Consider the following 19,633-nt stretch of genomic DNA (forward strand, 5'->3'; position numbering starts at 1 on the left):
TCTCTCATCTGTCTTGTACAACGTCAATATCCTTACGATAAAAATGGGACGCCATCTCTGTTGAAGGTCCTTCATCACCAGTGACAGTTGTGCTTGCAGCCCCAGGTGTGATCTTTGGACGGTATCGACAAACACTGATTCTCACAATGTGATGCTAATTTTACCTACCCCAGAGAGATGCTGATGATGATGAGTCAGCTCTGGCCTTTATTTTTTTCGGATTTACCAATGGAGCCTTGTCCTGGTGCCGCATTTTCACACGCACATTTACGTTCGATATACTTCCGTAATGAAAACCACACTTGGTAACGCTATCCCCAAACTTGCTGAGCATATATGTTTAACGTTGCTTTGGGCCCGGAATGTGACCATCCAAACTGCCAATTGCTGCATTATTCAGCCTATACGCTTTAAAATCATTCATTCGTGTCATTGGGCCAAATGTTAATCCCCTTGGAGAATACCCCACCGAAAACTAAAAGGCTGCGGACATGCTCGCCAGCTGCTGTATAAAAAAAAACCTACGCTTTAGTGCGCTGACACAATTTCGCAGGTGCTGTTGATTTCCTCGCGACAAATAAATCATAATGACATTACCGCGTTTGGGCAGCGGTGCGTGAAGCCGCTCCCCGAGTCTCAACACCGACCTCCGTTCCCTGAAGCGGCGCCGGGTGGAACGCGCACTTACTCTCAGATTCCACTTCATTGAAACACAAATTAGCGGGAGTCAAACACGGATTTAGGGAGGTGGAGCGGGGGGGGGGTGGGTGCTTATGGAATGAAAATTCCCTGGCGGCTTGTGAGATGCGGACGGACGTGCCGGCTGCTCCGAGCGAGGCCGCGCGCAAGCGGCTCCATAGTCTGGGGGCACGGGCGCGTCAACTCTGGCGGCCGCTCGTGGGCGAGAGCATCCTGTTTCACAAACAGGACGCGGGGTGCGAATGTGCGGAGAGACGCGCTGCCGTTCGGCCGACACTTTCTACTCGGCGGAGTTCCGGACGTGGTTCTCCATCCCCGAGGGACCGCCCCACGGCATCCACGCGGCCACCCGCCCACCCCGTCTCTCTCCCCACGCCCGCAGGCCCTGCGAACGCCTCGCCATACGGGAGGCCGCTCTGAGAGGGGCAGAGCGTGCGGGTGAAATCGCTCCGTCGAGAGTCTCCCGCCGACTCGTCCGCGCGTGGCTCTCGCCGGGCTCGCTCGCGAGGCCCATCCTCGGCGAGCCGCGCCGTCCCACGGCGCTCGGTTTCTAGCAAGCCGGGCGGTGCTGTTGGAAGCCGGCCAGTCGCACTTGAACCTGAGCCAAGTCTCGTCTGCCCGTCGGTTCCAACCCCCCGCAGACTTTGTCTATGCAAGCGCCATCAGGGGCCTTCCTCTTTTAAAGCCAGAGCCCGTCCGCTCACGCGGCTTAATTTCATTTTCGCAACGAGCGTGCTCAGTGGGGGGTTCCTGATTAATGTCTTGGTAAAGGAAAGTTTCGTTTAAAAAAAAAATAGCTGTCAGAATGCTTTGCAGCGAGGATCGGGTTTGGGGCATGGCGTGTTTTTCTTTTGCTTTTGCTCCGTGCGTCAGCAAACCTCTCCGCCAGCGGTTGCCTATTAAGGAAGAGATCGGATTTGGGTTTGCCAGCGTGGATTTAGAGAATTTTGGCACAACACGGTGTGCTCATATCTCTGCGACATCTCCGTACGGACTCGGAGTTGCAGTGGTTTACTTTAGCTCACGCGAGCGTCGGGCAGCGTTAATCGCCATTCTTAGTCCGGAAACAGTGGTGGAAATACCACGTTCCTTTAGCAAGGGATTAGTCTTTCCAAAGGACAACAAATATTGACTTTTCACCAAGAGGTGTTCAACATTTGGTACTAATTTTACCGACCCCACGGGGATAATTGGCTGAGTCGACCCTGATCTGTATTTGAACTTGTGATCTCAAAATTGGAAGCTGCTGCTACTGGTCTACTGACTGAGCTTCATGTAGGCCTGCTGTTAAGATGTATTAAGATAAGCTGACAAATCCATTGGCCTTGTATCAAGATATTCCAGTGCAATCCCATTGTTTTGTTCGAGTGCTCTGGCACTGCAATGCCTACAATGATTTCCTGCACTCACATCATGGAGATCAGTCAATGCTCACAGAAGTAGTTGGGTGACTTGGGGTACCTATCCCGTCGTGATAGTACTGGGTCTCTCACCATCGGTGAATTCCATCGTTTTAATCTGTGGATTAAATGTAGTGCATTGATTGGATGGGGTCTCTTCACTGGCGCTGATTGGCTGTACAAACCACTCGCTCATCTACGCACAACTAAAGTTCATGCAGTCCATGATGGTCATGGACTGAAACGTTTCCTGGTTTCGTAGATTGTTTGTAGGGTGCCGCGTTGGTGAGATGTTGACTGCCTCACCTGGTATACGGGAGGTCGTGGGTTCGATACCGACCCTGGTGCCTGCTGTATATTGGGAGTTTCCATCCCTGTGGTCGCGTGAAATGTTCCCCTGGTCCTCCGGTTTTCCCCTCCACATTTAGAATGAAGGTTTGTTTAGATGATTTGGCTGCTATACATTTCCACATGGTAAGCAACTTCGTTGAGCAATAATTTGTGGCCAGGTGGCTTCTGAAAAAGAGTTATATAGCTCAGTGGGCCTTCCCTGGTGAAATAAAAATGGTGTATATATAAAAAATAGTTTGCTGACAGTGGTGAAGGTACGTTGTGTGTAGCTTGTGCTGAAGCCCCATAATCCATGCAGGTCCACGTCTGGTGGCATCAGCATACAGTTCCACGAGATTGTGAATGATTGCTGCTGATCCTGCTGATAACGATGATGATCATGCTGGTGCTGAGGATAATGCTACTGCTGCTGCTGATTCGACATTCGATTTTTTTCATTCCAAAACTGTTTTTTGGTTTGGACATGTTTGTTTTGTTGTAGTACGGAGTTAGACTGATGGCCTTAATCTAAGTTTTTGTGGTTGCTGTTGTTGTTTGACTTGCATCCCACTGGGATTTTTTGCACACAGCGTTGGTGTACGGTGCTTTTTCAGGAATATTTTTGCTGTTTTTTTTCCATGGATTTTCTGTTTGCACAGTCACATAGTCACTTTAAGATGTTTTTCTTGTTCGTGTTTTTGTTTTTTTGTTTGTTGTGGTTGCACCCGATTCAAGAGCCGGATGGCTTATAGGGCTATACCAAAATAAACTGAACTGAAGCATTGTGGATTTTAGTCTCTGAAATAATCCTGAACAGCCATCTGGGTCTAATTTAGTTTGAAATTCGAATTTATATAATTTTTTCATTCGTAGATGTGATATCCATTAATCGTCAAAACTTGTATTAATCTCTTGAGAGGAGCTAGATTTGAACCCAGGATCTCAATGTTCGTTGCAGAGTTAATGGACACATGGCTGTTAATCTTCTGAGTTACAAAGCTTTACGTATGATTGTCCCTATTGAATAGGCGGAAATGTTCTAAAACATTCTCATCACCATTGTTTTTTTATTGTTGAGCAATATGCACGTTGCATGTTTTTCCACTGTGAAGTGACAGCCAACGGTTTGAATGTACTTGTGTGTCTATATATACGTGAATTGGTGTGGTTAAAATATGCAAAAGAAATGTACGAGATTTAGATATGACGTATGTTTCGAAGCCTAAACCTGTAGCAAGTATATTGATCAAATAATTGTTCAAGCAAGTCTTTCTGAGCGTAAGTCTCCCTGTCATTGTCATGCACTCTGCTTTTCTACTCCTCCGGTCTTTATTTACGTAACAGCCCACAAAGTCCCAAGCACTTGGCGGTGGCCGTCACACCGTTGCAGTTCGAGGGTGTCCGCAAGTGTCCCCTCTGTCATGGCAGCGCTCAATCTTCTGCCGCGCAGACTGAAGGGAAATCGTACCGCGGCCTGGCTACATTCAGCATTCAATTTCTAATGAAACGTTCACGGATGCATGCAAAGTGAACTTGTCTCTCGGGAGTCGATCTGTCGAGTACGCACAGTTGCAGACGGCAGCCTCGAAGCGGAACGGGGACTGCGTGGCCGCAGTGTGCCCTGGAGTCGTCGGAGGCGTACCGGCGAACCACCGAGCGAGCGTGACCGCGCGCCGGTCCTCGCCAGCACTTTCACCGTCGCGCTTCGCCCTGTTTTGTGTCTCCCCCCCTCCCCCCCCGGACGTCGCCGCCGCCGCCGTCAGACTTGTACCTGGTCCACTGGCCCGAGGGGCAGCCGCCCCCGGGCCAGAGCCGGCGGGAGCTGCGAGCGGAGACGTGGCGGGCGCTCGAGGAGCTCTACTCCGAAGGTACCGGCTCCGCCCGCGGTCCGCTCTGCGCGGCCGCCGGGGCCTCGTCTCGCCGAGGGAGACGCGCGGGGACCACGCGGCCATTCGACACCTCCGCCGGGGTTTTCGCGGTCGTGCCACGCAGCGCTCCGTTGCGCTGTTGCGGGTTCTGCCGCGAGTTGTTCGGCACGATGTCTGACGTTTCGCTACCGAGTGCCGGCCGCTTCTTCGGGAACTGAACGTTGTCATATTAAATATTCGGCCGCTGATTGGCATCAAGGGATGTGGCTTGGACGGGCGTCCTCCGTGCACGCAAGTTTGTTATAGACTTCGGGATCTACGTGATGGGCGTCATAGGTCAGTGCAGAAACATCTGTTGTACTGTACTTCTACAGCCGCGGCTGTGGTCTAAGTGACCACGCGTGCCAAGCCCGGCACGGCCGCTCCTCTGGTCCTCCGTGCAGGTGAGCGCTACCGAGCGTCGAAGCGGCCTTGCGTTGCGACGTTTTGCCAGTCCCTAATGAGAGCGTCGGACGCGGGGGGCGGAAACCGCGGCATCCGGAAAGAAACCCCCGCCGCCAGCGAGAGGGCGGCATTCTTTCAAGAATCCGCGTGGATAATTCAGCAGCCCCCTTGCCGCTGCTGTAATCCCATCTCCTGGATCTCTCGCAGCACGTGGGGAAATGCGCGCGATCAACGAATCCCGTCGCGGCTTCGGGCGTGCGGCCACCGCGTCCGGCGCTAATGATTAACGTTGATGCCCCACTGACAGGGTCCTGTCGGTGAGTGGCGTTGCCTCGAGGGCTGAGATTGGACGCGGATTTGCGGTGGCGCTCTCTCGTGACGCGGCGCGCTCTGAAGTGGGGTCGGGTTCCGTGGCCGCTGGGAATTTGCGGGCAGCGTGTGGGGGAAGCGTGCGAGAGCGCGAGGGAGCTGTGAATCTTGGCAGTGCACCGCACTGCTCTCCGCGCGCGTTTTCCGTTTCGCGCACCGCACGTTCTTCGGCGTGATGTCCGACGTTTCACTCCACGTGCTGGGAGCTTCTCCAGGTAGATGGAAGAAGTTCCTGAAGAAGCTCCCAGCCAGGACGAGGAGCGGAGCGTCGGGCATCGTGCCTGCCGAACAACACGCGATGCAAGCCGAAGTACATCGAAGAGGAACTTCTTCAGTTACCGAAGAAGCACACAGCACAGGGAGCGAAACGTCAGACATCGTGTCACATGACATGCGTTACGACCCGAAAACACATCGGAGAGGTGTGCAGCGTCACGACCGTCAAAATCCTACGCAGTCGTTCAGCGTCACGACCGTCAAAATCCTACCCAGTCGTGCAGCATCACAACCGTGTGTCTGTGGCGGAGCAGCCAACTCGGTCAAAAGGTCGTGAATTTAAATCTCTACCGCAGATCGACTCAGCCCATCATCCTTTCAGCGTTGATAAAATGAATAACAATTTGTAGGAAGTCAGCAGTGGCTTATCCTCTGGAGAGACCGGTCCCCATCGTGGGAATGTGGAAGTGTCAGCATTTTGCTCCGGATTGGTATTGGAGATGAGCACTTTTCAGGCGTGCGTTTAAGCACGGGTACAATTTGCCTTGGACGGCACGCTACATCGCACGTAATCTCGTACCGTTATTACGTAAGCAAACTGAATTTACCGAACGTGAAATTTAATTGAAAACAAATCCCCAAAAAACGTAATTGGAATGGAAAAACAATTTCGAGTATGAGTGACACTGTGCAGATGTCTGCGCGTGGGTTGTGTATGGCTTGGTGGTAGAACGTTCGCAGACACCGCCTCCAGTTCCGGTGATTTTCCGCCCTCGCCTAAGGCCGCAACGTGCATCACCTTGCCTCGACCCCACCGGGCAGTGGCGACGCTTGACCCGAATTGTGGGGGTCAAACAGCCGTGACATTTACCAGCCAGCCGTACATTTATCCTCCACGTTCCATCTCGCCGTGCTCTCTCTTATCTCTCTGCTATCTTAAACGCAGCCCTCGCCACCGCCTCTTTCAAGATGTGCCTCTGCCTGCACATTCAGCCTCTCCGTTTCATGTCGTTTAGCGGGACACTGGAGCGAGGCTGGCGAAGTCATTCTTGGGGACGTTAGGTTGCACGGTTGCTTTGTTTGCATCGGGGAAACAAATAGCTCCCCCACCCCGCTATGTAATAGCCAAACAAAAGCAGTGAGGTGCAGAACGCACCAGCATTGTGCCGACCCAGGCACGTGGGATAGGCAGTGCGCAGTCCATCAGAACTTTGTTTATTATTATTATAATTCAAATAAAATGGGCAAAAATGTGTTTTGTGGTCACTTGAGGTTTCTCATGAACGGCCAATCGCAAGGTAATTGCCTGGCTGCAATTGAAGCCTGGATTTCAAACGGCCCTGGTTACTCTGTAGGGCTTCATATTTTTCACAAATTTCCTAGGACTGTGCCATGGTCTCACTCTGTTTTTTTTTCTGGAACCAGTTACGAGAATAAAGCAGTATATATGCGTGAAAAAACCACCACCAGGCGTCATATTACTCTGTTTATTTTACCGCTGCAACCTCCCGACTACGTCGCAGCTGTGCGTACAACGCCGTTGGATCACCCTCTGCTCGCTCGGCAAAACTGGCCTCGAGGCTGGTCGTTTTTTTTTTCCGCGGTGCATTTGACTGAGCTTGATACCATCCACTCATTGCAGATGAGTGCTTGATTATACCTTGAACTAGATGCAAGATTTAAACCTCCACTCTGATATTGATAGGTGCACGTGCAGCTCTTTTGGTCATACACTGCTGGATGGGTGTCTCCCTAATTGACCATACGTGGATATGAACTCCCCAAAATACAGAGTGCTTCAAAAAAATGTAGACACTTACATGGGACTGTCGTTTTTGATGTAAAAAGAACGCACAGTATAATACACTATCATAACAAATGCATGTTAATAGCTTCATGCCTGGAATCTTCTCCAGGTGGTCTCCGGAGCCTGGAGGCACATTTCTTGTGGTATTGTTGCAAATTTTCAGAAGTGTAAAACATTTTTTTAAGCACCCTGTATTTTTAGGAATTCCATAAAACATTTTCCCATCCGCCGCGGACAGGATCACCGTAAGCGCGTGCCGTCGGGCGACATGACCAGCAGCGATTGGCAGGGAAACGCTCTTCTGGGTGCTAGTGCACTGCAGTTTGTGTCCTCGTGCTCCGAGGACTTCATCGACATCCGCGTGGATTTTGGCCTTCCTGCATATTTCAAATGCAATTACCGGCAGCTGTTTTCCCTGCGAAATGTGGCCATCGCTTTAATTGCACGAAACCCCGCGCCAGCGCCCGCACACACACACATGCGCGCACGATGAAGGCTGCGCCGCTAAAGAGCTGACAGTCAGTCGGTGGTTTTCAGCGGCGCTTGGGTGGCGGCGGCGGCGGCGATGACGGCCAAGGGCATCTGACCCTCCAAGCCCATTACCCTCCAGCTGCCAAGTGTCGTTTGTTTAGTGGGGGCAGGGGAGTTGCTGGTTGGTGCCACTGGCCGCTTCAAAAGTGCCGCTGCGCCCACTGGGCAGGCCGCGAGAGAGCGGCCCGGAGCACCTGCCCGGGGCTCACAACAACTCCAACAAAGCGCCCTTTGAGGCTGCGTTGTGTGGGCAGGCAGCAGCAGCAGCAGCGCTGTATCCAGGGGATTAGTGGATATTAAATGACTGAGGCACTCTGATGGGGGCAGCTGAATTCATTAAGGGCTTCCAAGCACCTGGGTGCAAACCATTTCTATTTGCAGCAGGAAATGTGCTGCCATTTTATTTTTTGTGTTCCTATTTTTTTGTGTTTGTATTTATTTGACGAATTGTTTTTGTGTTTTTTTGTTTACTTTTTAATTCCAATTGTGCTTCAGGTTTTGTGTCATGAGATGTAGGAATTTTTATTGGAAACTCTTACAGTATTAGAGAATGGCCCGTGGAAGATGATATCAAGGGACGACTTCTGAGGTCACTTTAAGGGGGGACCCCTTATCCACACGATTCCTTCTGTACTTTCCCATGCGCCGTGGGAATCAAAGTCCATTTAAATATTTCATTCATAATAAAGGTTTTTGGGTTAGATCGCGTTATTTATAAATGTGTCGTAACCCTCCACCACCCGACACGGCCAATCAGCAAAAAAAGTGTCACGTTGAGAAAAGACAAATAATTCACTACTTTAGCCCACCGGTGTGTTGAAGAGTGAATCCACATTTACAGTTTGAGTACGACGTTTCGCTGGTAAATACATCCAGCATCATCGGGCAATTCGACAAAGCCTACGTGTTAAACCAAATATTTCATTCTCGAAATTGTAAATGTGCCAAATTGAGTGAAAATTTCAAGTCGAATGTTACGTTTTTTTTAGCGATCGAGCCAATACCATCAACTCAGTTTAGTTGAGAGGCCATTTCAACCACCGGTAACTTTGATGGATTCAAAGCCATCATCCTCAGTGCTGTGACTCACAGCCCGTCCAGCCACACATTGTACGTTTCATTAATCAGATTTTAAACTTTGAGTTAAAACTTTCGTGACTGCAGGAATTCATATTCTTGGTTCTTTCGGTAATTTTTTTTCTTTTCTATCTACGTGACTTTACCGAAAGAGCCAAGAATACAGATTTTAAATGCTCCGAATGCACGGCGAATGTGTACGATGCAGGCAGCGTGAACGTATCGTGCGATTTACACCACCAACGTTTCTGTCCTTTGCATAAACGTGATAAACGCGAACATTAGTGTGCGGCATCTGCCGCGCTCGTTTTTTACAACTTGGCATCGATGTGATTTGTTTGAGCTTCTGTACGAATGTCGTGCAAAAAAAAAGTTAAAAAAGTGGAATGTTCTGCCGGGCTGAAATGAGCCGGCGGGAGGTGCTTATCTCCTTGGGTGATCGTGGTTGTGGCAGAATGCTGGAAATTCCATGTTTCTATGACAGGGAGCAGTATTTCTGGCACGTGACTACTATGATCCATATCTACTTTGGAGAAGAGAAAATTACACTCAGATCTTAACCGGTGAACTCAAGCTTGTTGAATGACTTACAGAATGCAATACAATTCCTTTATATAAGATCGGCTCATAGCCTATTTACAATAAAAGTCTCATTACAAAGGGGGACTTGGGTTAAAATAAATACATCGTCACAGCACACATGAAACAAATCAAAGCCCAGAGTTAAACATCGCAACAGGAAATATACCAGAAAATGCTTTACAGCGTGTTTATGTGTACGTACACAGGTCCATTGCTCAACTGCGCAATGCCACGTGTTTACGCTTGTGCGTGCTTTCACACAGCATCTGTTTGCGTAACCAGGGATTGTGAAAATATGATCCGCGCACACACACGCGCGCGCGCACACTTTGTCGCAAGCACACACTCAAAAACACACTTGTGACGCTTGTGAAGCACACGGGGAAAGCAGAGAAGAGGCAGTGAGAATTGGTGAGCGGCCTCCACGCCACCAACTCCGGTCAACACTTGCCGCGCAAGTGTTGACCGTGCTGGCCCGGTGCTCACGCTGAGCTGTTCCCAAGTGCCCGTGTTGCCATGGTGGCTCTCATCACGTTGGCGAGTGTGGATCGAAGGGGAGGGTAGGCCCAGGAGACAGTTCAGATATCCATCGCCACTGTTAGCTGTGGATGGGAATCGAACTCGGGTCGCCGGATTCATAGTGCGGATGCGCTAGCCACTGTGCCACCGCTTGCTCCATTAACTTAACCCATGCTTTCAATAAACTTTATTGAGATGTGTTTGCCAATTCAACACAAAACCACTTTTTTTTAAGTTTGCGTTGTAGGCTGTAGACGTAAGTGATGTTAGCGAGGACCTGTCCCAGTTGTGCAAAACTCCTTTGCCCAGTTTGGACACCGGGATTGTGCACCAGACACTCGTTACAAGACCTGGCTACTCACGGACGTCCTATGCCAGACTACCCACTGCTTCTGGTGATGTGCATGCCGAGGAATATAACCCAGGTTCATGGACATGTAGTGGAGTGCCTGAACCACCGTGGCTCCACTCCCCATAAGCAATCTTCATGATTTAGTCATCAGCTTTTAATGTTCAATCACCTTTCACAACACACGCACACACACAACCCATACACACAAACCAACACACCGAGAACCACCCACTGGCTCTGAATGTGTTTTTGAAGACAGTTAAGGCTACAAACAAAGCGTTTATATTGTTACCTGTTTATATGCGATCATGAGTTAGTGCGACATTGCTTCATTTCTCTTGCACTGTCGATGAATCACGGCGCTTGCTGACGTCCATCTGTTAGCTGTGATGTGGGTAGAGTTGTTTACATGGGAGCCACTGCTAACGCTTAGCGGCTTAAACTTTTAAATACACGGTTGTGCCAGCTGTGACGGTGCACACCTGTAACATAGAGAGACACCTGCAACCTAGGGATGGGGGTTGGCGGATCACGAGCCATGGTCATTGATGCCACTCGATGTTAGTATGACGAGTAGGCAGGTTCACCTCTCCGTATGGATGTGTGAGCGTCGTGTCCCTCGGTATGCGTAGAATTTCTGCAGGTGCTCTGGTGTCCTCCCCCACGTGTAAAGTACAAGTGATGTCATTGGTCAAAAATGACAATGCGTGATCCTCCCCGGAGTCTGCTGGATAAGTGATTCAGAAAAATGTTCAGAGTATTAAATACAGATCATTCTTAGGAAATGTGCCAGCGTGCTCCCTGGTGGAGCAGATGGCCCCGGAGTCCACGGTTTAATTCCCACTCATGTCTGTAAACTTATACCAAATAGCTACGGTGGGGGGGGGGGGGGTTGTATTTCTAAAACTCAAGTCTGGACTGCGAACGTGAAATCGTGGCCCTCTCAGAGGACCCCGCGGTGCTGCTCGAGCACGGGACGGGCCACGCTGCTCCTGGCCGTGCCGGTGGCCGCGTCCGCTCCACTGGGTGGCTGTGACCCCGCGTTGCCTTCGCTAACGGCCGCGTGCGCGTGGGAGTCGAGTCATGTGCTAACTATTTAGGCATTTGCAATAACATTAGTTTTGCCCCGGAGGCCCTCAATAATGCATTTCTTCTAATAATGCCCAGCTTTGTGGGGGCGGCGCGCGCGGGCGTCCGCCACTCGGGTTACACCACCTCCAGAACGCGCCGGCGCTGCCGCTGCCCACGTGCGGAGCGGAGGAAATGGCAGAGCGTGTGCTCGGCTCGCTCGGGGGGGGGGGGGTGCCGTGAGCTCGTGGGGGGAGGGGGGGCTACTTGTCGAGTCGGGAGCCTTGGGGGGCACCCTCGTCTTGTGGGGGGGGGAGGGGGGGGTCGTGCAATCTCGACACACGGATGGGTTGCGCCACCTCTAAGGTGTAAAACCACCAAGGGGCCTCTGGTGGCAATGAGAAATGCTGTACAGTATCTCACAATGCCGGCCGAGGGGAGAAGCGCATGCGAATGCGTTGTTCTCGTGACACGACCGTGGGAGTTTACGGTCCCCGCAGGAATGACATTTCCCGGGGACGGCGACCTCAACAAAGAGGAACGGCCCTGGATAAAACCCGAACATGTGGCGGCTCTAAAGGCAGCACACGGGGGCCCAAGCTGTACACCTGTGCGCACGCTGTACACCTGTGCGTGCCCTGTACACCTGTGCGCGCCCTGTACACCTGTGCGCGCGCGGTAAATAAAGCCTGCGACGGAACCACGTTGGCAGAGGTTCACAGCACCGCCCGATAACACCTCGCCACCTTCGCCATTGCATTCCGAACATCGTCACGGCCATTGCCGCCACCTCCTTGTCGCCGTTGCTCTGAGTCTACGTCGGCCATACGGAGGAAGAAGAAGACATGCTGTTTCAAGTGGCTGTTGTTGTTGTTGTGTGTTCTGTGTAAGAGCCTGTGACTGCATCACCAGCAGGAGGAAGAAGAAGACATGCTGTTTCAAGTGGCTGTTGTTGTTGTTGTGTGTTCTGTGTAAGAGCCTGTGACTGCATCACCAGCAGTGCCTCCAAATCTTGTGAGCCCTCGCATGACTCGACCCGAATGGACCTCACTTTTGCGTCTGTTTGTCCTTTTGCCCGTCTTCTATCTTGTCCATCGTTTCTCTTCATCCACCCGCCCGTCCACCCCTCTCCGCACAATTCAATGCGCATTTCAATGCGAGCATCACTAATTGCAAGCACGTGAGCATGCCGATGCTGTAATTATGAAAGCACCTGACCATACCCGCACAGGGCGGCGTTCTGCAAGACCCAGGCTCATGCGTGTGGCTGATGTGTTAGTCCTGTGGCTGATGTGTTAGTCCTGTAGTTGATGTGTTAGTCCTGTGGCTGATGTGTTAGTCCTGTGGCTGATGTGTTAGTCCTGTGGCTGATGTGTTAGTCCTGTGGCTGATGTGTTAGTCCTGTGGCTGATGTGTTAGTCCTGTGGCTGATGTGTTAGTCCTGTGGCTGATGTGTTAGTCCTGTGGCTGATGTGTTAGTCCTGTGGCTGAGGTGTTAGTCCTGTGGCTGATGTGTTAGCCCTGTGGCTGATGTGTTAGTCCTGTGGCTGATGTGTTAGTCCTGTGGCTGATGTGTTAGTCCTGTGGCTGATGTGTTAGTCCTGTAGCTGATGTGTTAGTCCTGTAGCTGATGTGTTAGTCCTGTAGCTGATGTGTTAGTCCTGTGGCTGATGTGTTAGTCCTGTGGCTGATGTGTTAGTCCTGTGGCTGTGTTAGTCCTGTGGCTGATGTGTTAGTCCTGTAGCTGATGTGTTAGTCCTGTAGCTGATGTGTTAGTCCTGTGGCTGATGTGTTAGTCCTGTAGCTGATGTGTTAGTCCTGTAGCTGATGTGTTAGTCCTGTAGCTGATGTGTTAGTCCTGTGGCTGATGTGTTAGTCCTGTGGCTGATGTGTTAGTCCTGTGGCTGATGTGTTAGTCCTGTGGCTGATGTGTTAGTCCTGTAGCTGATGTGTTAGTCCTGTAGCTGATATGTTAGTTCTTTAGCTGATGTGTAGTTGATGTGTTAGTCCTGTGGCTGATGTGTTAGTCCTGTGGCTGATGTGTTAGTCCTGTAGCTGATGTGTTAGTCCTGTAGCTGATGTGTTAGTCCAGTAGCTGATGTGTTAGTCCAGCAGCTGATGTGTTAGTCCTGTGGCTGATGTGTTAGTCCTGTAGCTGATGTGTTAGTCCTGTGGCTGATGTGTTAGTCCTGTGGCTGATGTGTTAGTCCTGTAGCTGATGTGTTAGTCCTGTAGCTGATGTGTTAGTCCTGTAGCTGATGTGTTAGTCCTGTAGCTGATATGTTAGTTCTTTAGCTGATGTGTTAGTCCTGTGGCTGATGTGTTAGTCCTGTAGCTGATGTGTTAGTGCTGTAGCCCACGGCTACAAAGTGCTCACGTACAATACAACCCTGTGACACAATTCTCTTTTATGCAGCGCCCCGGAATTAAAAAAAAACACAACTTTAAAAAAATCTGTTGGCCAATTATTTCGGCTGAACAATAAGCCAACTCAAACACTTAATATGTTGTTTTTTTGTAATTTTTTTTATTTTAAAAGATTCAATTATGCCAGCATTCCTGATATGGTTTGTAATACAGTTCCAGAAGCAGGCACCATAAACAATGAAAGGTGCTTGCCCTTTCCTGATTGGAGGAATTGCCAAATGGTTACCATTTACCGAGGGGTACGTATGTACGTATGTTCAACTTCTTTCGCACCGTGCGTAGCCAACCGAGATAATCGGAGGTGCGGGGAAAGGACAACAAACTAAACACAAAAAAGCAATTCTAAAGAAATTAGTTCTCATTCTAGAGTAATAAAAACGGGGATATCTCCAGTGGCTTCATAATATCTGAAGCCACGCAATTTGGGGGGGACAGCTGTCCGCACGGATGCAATTGCAGTCCCGCTCCGCTCTCCTGCCATGTGTTAGTTAGTCACCGACAAACAGCTGGGCGGCTAGTTGGCCGCTCCGCGCACGCTTCCCTGCAATCCACCAACCCTCGCCAACGCGGCGTCACGGGCGTGCGCCAACACGCTCGGGCCATATTGAGGGGGGCAACCGGTGGAGCAAAGAGTGTACAGGGCTCACGGTTTTGACGCAAGATAATCTTACCGTGTCGGGTGAGCATTAATTTCCCTTAATTACCGTTACCGCCGCTGTTGAAATGTCTTAAGTGAGAGTAATGTGCGCTTTTTTTATTTTCACGTGGCCTCATACTTTTTGGCTCTCCTTGGAGGAACACTTCAATCGTCAATTTTCATGACAAATGAGTCAAAAAGAGTGGTCGGGTATGGTTGGAGCCGTTACGCAATGATGCAGTGCAGGATAACTCAATTTGTACGCCTAGTTGCCAGACTAAGAAGTGGGTGGCACGTTTCCGTTGAGTGTTCTCCTGCTGCGAGAAAAGCCACCCTTCACATTATGGAATTAGGCAATTTGATGCAGTGAATGCATTTCTTTTCCACGTGAGTTTGCATCGAACCAGACGGCATAATTTACAGATGTCATTGTCCTCGGATCACCGCTAAGATTTACGGACAGTCCTCAACAATGTGCATCGTCATAATCGTCAGTGGCATTATTGTCTGGCTTGCACCACAGCCACAGCAGGTCACAGCTGCCGATGTAGTAATCACAATGCCATATTTATTAGTAACCTAGAAAAGCATCACTGAGCTTCGTGACTCTGTTTTGAGAGCGTCCATTTGGAATGCTCACAGACACAGAACAACCTCTCTGGAAGACGACATCACAGAACTACTGCTGAGGCCCTTTCCGCCGCATTAACCTTTCACTCGTGCGCCTCATTACTGACGCCTCCGCCGACTCACCTGCTGCCCGGGAGCGCGTACCTCGCTCGGGCCGGCCCTGTTGGCCTTGGGGGGCGGTGAGAGGCGGCGTGGTGCCGCTCGCGCCGGGCGAGACAAATCGGTTAAACGCGGCAGCCCAAACGCGGGGAGGCTCTTAATAAACGTGATAAAAACGCGCGATGGTGCTAGATCGCGCGAGCACATGGTCCCGGCGAACGCCGCTGGAGCGGAGGGCGGACGGGCGGGCGGACGACCCCCGGGGTCACGCCTGCGCGTCTCGCGGCCCGCTTCACAAAAGGGGCGCCGCACCAGGCGGGGCGCGGGGCTCCTCCACTGGGGGTCCCCGGGCGGCGGCGGCGGCGGCGGCCCCCGCGGGAACAGCAGATGGGCCCGCGCGGCCGGCGCCAACGCCCCTCCCATTGGCCGATTCGCCAGCGGTCACGGCTGTAGAATTAACTGAAATCCCACGCGGCCGCCGGTGCCGACGGGGACTCGGACCCCCCTCCCCCGGGCCCCGCGCGGCGGTGCCGCGGAGACCCTGGCGGGTGCCCTCCTCCCCCTCCTGTGCGGCCGAGCCCGCCGGGGATTATGATAATAATGATGATGATGATGACGATGCAATTTGTAGCACGCTCTCGATTTCCCGTGACACATACAGCCGTGACTGTGCGGTGCCAAGCTCGGTGATGGACTTTGTGAATTTTTACAGGAAATTATTACAAAAGGAAAAACATTTCTTCCGTGAAAAACAATTCTGCTTCTTATCTCGACAACGTGTGAAAGCAAGGTCCTGCGGTCAGCACCAACATTCCGCTTCAAATTTTCTTTTTTTTACAATTGTCACAGAGCAGAGCCAATTCACGGACAGTGTCTTCGTAGCAACAGAATAAACCCCCCCAAATAATGCACTGGGACCACTCGGGCAACCACGGTGGACTGAGCTCTTAGTTCACGCACTGGTAAAACTTTCCTATTGAGTTGTAACTGGTTCGGTGATGGAGTGCGCCAACCACCTTGGCTATCATGTGCAGGGGCAAAGCGCCAGTCTAGCCCGTCTCACCCTTCCTCGTGAACTCTCCCCAACCTTGGCTGTGCTCACAGAACGCTTCGTCGGACTGGCTTGGTTCGCTTGGCTATCACGGCCACAGTTTCTTAGCGATGTTATACATTCATCCCTTTTTCGCGCAGATCGTCGCGTAAAGTTCACATTTGCTCGTACGGGACGCCAGAGCTCGACGTAGCTGAGCAACGTGGCGAGCGATTAAAATCTGTTTGCCCGTTGAGCCCTGCTGCGAGATGCCACGAGCCGGGCGCATTAGCGGTGCGCGGCTCCTCGAGAGGCTGGTACCAGGGAGCGCTTGGTACCAGGGAGCGCTTTGTTCCAGGGAGCGCGTGGTCCCAGAGAGCGCTTGGTACCAGGGAGCGCTTGGTCCCAGGGAGCGCTTGGTTCCAGGGTGCTCTTGGTCCCAGGGAGCGCTTGGCCCCAGTGTGCTCTTGGTCCCAGGGAGCGCTTGGTCCCAGGGTGCTCTTGGTCCCAGGGAGCGCTTGGTCCCAGGGAGCGCTTGGTACCAGGGAGCGCTTGGTCCCATGGAGCGCTTGGTCCCAGGGAGCGCTTGGTACCAGGGAGCGCTTGGTACCAGGGAGCGCTTGGTACCAGGGAGCGCTTGGTCCCAGGGTGCTCTTGGTACCAGGGAGCGCTTGGTACCAGGGAGCGCTTGGTCCCAGGGAGCGCTTGGTCCCAGGGAGCGCTTGGTCCCAGGGTGCTCTTGGTACCAAGGAGCACTTGGTACCAGGGAGCGCTTGGTACCAGGGAGCGCTTGGTCCCAGGGAGCGCTTGGTCCCAGGGAGCGCTTGGTCCCAGGGAGCGCTTGGCACGCGCTCGCCAGGACGGCGGCAGCGTAGCGGCCGAGCGGTGCGCACTTCTGCCGCCGAGTCGTCTGGGGATCGAGTTTGCTCTTGAATTCCTGGAGCGCATTCTGTTATTTTCGTGGGGAAATTTACAGAATAAATAATTGATGAGGATAATTAATTGGGTACGTTTGCCGTTTGCGCCACTTGTGGTGCGGTGCAGGGGGATCGTCACGAAGGCGCCATCGCCGTGGTTTCACAGTAGGGCGGCGATGGTGCTGTCTGCGATCCCAATTGAGTAATTTGCAGTGTAATATTTAAAATTTGCCAAATCTGGATATCTCTTCATGTTTTCCAATCTGCAGCAGAATATATACAGTATAACACAGTCATGTAATAATAATATTTTAAGGATCAACAGTTTTTTTTTCATGAGAAGAACATCGCTGCAGGAGTACAGGGGTCATAGGTCGGCGTCTGGAAAAGCCATTCCCATCAGAACTCCGCTTCTTTCTTCGGGCAACTCCCGAGTCACGGTCTCGGACTCCTGGGCAAATTTACTACCTCCGTGGCCACTGCGACCACACCGGGGTTGGGTAGGCAGCGGGGGAGGGAGAGGGTGAGGGGGGGGGCAACTTTTATTGCACCCCCCCCCCATTCCCACCGCATTTCCGTAACGCCCCACACCTCCATGCACCAGTCTGTTGGAAAAATTTGCGTGATAAACAGCTCGTCTTTGAAACCCATTATGCCCTCCCTCCCCCAACCCACGGCCTTTAGTCTGTTCCTTTGTTCATTTTCGGCAAGGCCTTTACAATCTGCTTGCCGGTTGAGGCGGCCCCCCTTCTCCGCTCAGTTATTTATACGGATTGCGTTGTGGCTCTGCCGTCCACTCCTAAGCAACTGCACCGAAGCACAATGGCGGCCTTTGTACGAGCTGAATTCTCTGGAATCTGTACCGTTTCGCAAAAGGCCAAGCGTTTGGCCAGCGCTCACGCGCGAAGCACCACTGGATTGGCCCAGCGGTGAGATCGTCCGGAGTGAGGTTGGGCACGCGCTTGGGGATTTTGCATCCCGCACCGCTGTCCAGCAACAGCGTCCCCGTTAACAAAGTGGCACTGCCCGCACCGAGTTGAGACATTACAGATGATGTCATCAACTCCGAGAAGCTGACCTTCAGCATGACGGTGTCGTCACGAGAATTGATGAACTTGTGGGGAGAGTTTTTGCGGATTTGTATTTTACCAAGCACGGGAAGAATATATGATTTTTTTTACAAATATCACCGGATGAGCGCTGGAAGGCGGGACGTTGCAGCGACGTGGTTGTGGGCAAAGTGACAGCGTAGCATTGTGCACTTAGCAGCCAGTGCGCTCGCTCACCGCTCGGCACCTTCGATCGTTTGATCATTCCGCTTGAGCTGAAGAGCAACCTGCATTAGCGCCGCACGCCTTGGCGCTTCTCAAGAGGCCGGTACCAGCGCACACTCGGCACGCGCGGACCCACGTCACGAGCGAGGGGCCCGGCGCTCGGCCCACTCGACACTGGATCAGCGTAGATGGAATTTGCAGATTGCTCCTGCTGCCGAGTGATTGTATTGAGTGTCGGTAGTGTATGCCATCTGCCACGGAGTTGGCTTTAACTGCTCCGCGGTAGCTTTTTTACATTGAGTTCCAATGCCACGTCTCAAAAATACTTTTCAGACGTGAACAAAGATGACCGCGACGTAATCCCGACGAGATATGAAGCCGCCCCTGTGTAAGTGTTATTGCGATGGTCTCCCGCGTGATGTAACGGATGAACCTCAATGTGCCGGTTGCCATGGCTGCATCAAGGACGTTGAGTTGAACCTCACTGTGCGAGTGCGCGTCCACGTATCGCGCCGTCGCCGTATGGGACAATCGCGCGAGTCGTGCGTCCGTTACCTCCGTATCGCCCCTAGATTAACATCCTCGGCGAGGCAAACAGAGTCGGGGGGCGAGGTGGGAAGAGACGCGCGACTTTTTGCGTGCGTTGGCCATTTCACAAAAAACAAATTTGAAGTGTTGCTTCCTTTGAGCGAGCGGCGACAAGAGAAGGAACGCCGTGTCCCTGTCCGCTTGAGTTGCGGCCAAATGAACTCCGAACCCCATTTATTTCGCCGCCGCTTGAAAGGAACGCGCCTGATTTAATAAGCGCGTGCGGCGCTGCTGTGTGGCCCGGCGGTCTCCCTGCGCACTTTGCGTCGCGGTCGGCGACTGCGGCACGGTTCCGTGCGACTGCCCGGTGATGAATTTGGCAAGGAATGGACTGTTTACACTCCGTCTTCAAAGAGCACCGCTCGCAGGGCCATGTCGCCGTGTGCCCGGTTGCTAACTCCGCTGCTGACGGAAGGGCCTCCACTCGATGGAGCTCTGGAGAGCCCCTCTAGAGGGAGCTGGGCCTACTCTTCCACGGCTGTCCGGAAGTCTTGGAGTAGGTGGGAGTACCCACGCTTTACTTCACCGCAGGCGAGCTGTCGGGAGCACTGTGGTGTACTGTACATATTTACACTGCTGGGTGACACGGAGTGGCGGGTCGGGGAGTGAAGAAACGTCCACCGTTGTGTCGGCTACCCGTGCCGGGAGATCGAATCGACCGGGCGACCTCTGGTTGGCAAGCCCAGCGTGCGCTGACCGCTACTCCGCGGAGGTATGGAAAGTGACTTCCAACTTCATTACAAGCCCATTTGGGTGGATTAAAATGAGT

The 19,633-nt window shown here is 52.2% G+C and overlaps 1 protein-coding gene across 4 annotated transcripts in view; it reads left to right on the top strand.

Moving 5' to 3' along the window:
- The window catches only part of LOC116948809 (putative oxidoreductase ZK1290.5), a 123,365-nt gene that overhangs the window by 36,291 nt on the left and 67,441 nt on the right, over window positions 1-19,633 (top strand). For 3 of the 4 annotated variants that reach the window (XR_012945952.1, XM_032965921.2, XM_032965922.2), the window contains exon 3: window positions 4,193-4,297. The exons of the other annotated variant lie outside the window; for it this stretch is intronic. Coding sequence is in view for 2 of the 3 variants with exons in the window: in XM_032965921.2 (XP_032821812.1) it covers window positions 4,193-4,297 (105 nt within the window). In the remaining variant the exon portion in view is untranslated. The remainder of the gene's footprint in view (window positions 1-4,192; window positions 4,298-19,633) is intronic. 4 annotated transcript variants of the gene reach the window in all.

This window comes from Petromyzon marinus, chromosome 35 (genome assembly GCF_048934315.1).
Source record: "Petromyzon marinus isolate PM22_M1 ecotype Great Lakes invasive population chromosome 35, UKy_Petmar_22M1.pri1.0, whole genome shotgun sequence".
Classification (NCBI taxonomy): Eukaryota; Metazoa; Chordata; class Hyperoartia; order Petromyzontiformes; family Petromyzontidae; genus Petromyzon; species Petromyzon marinus.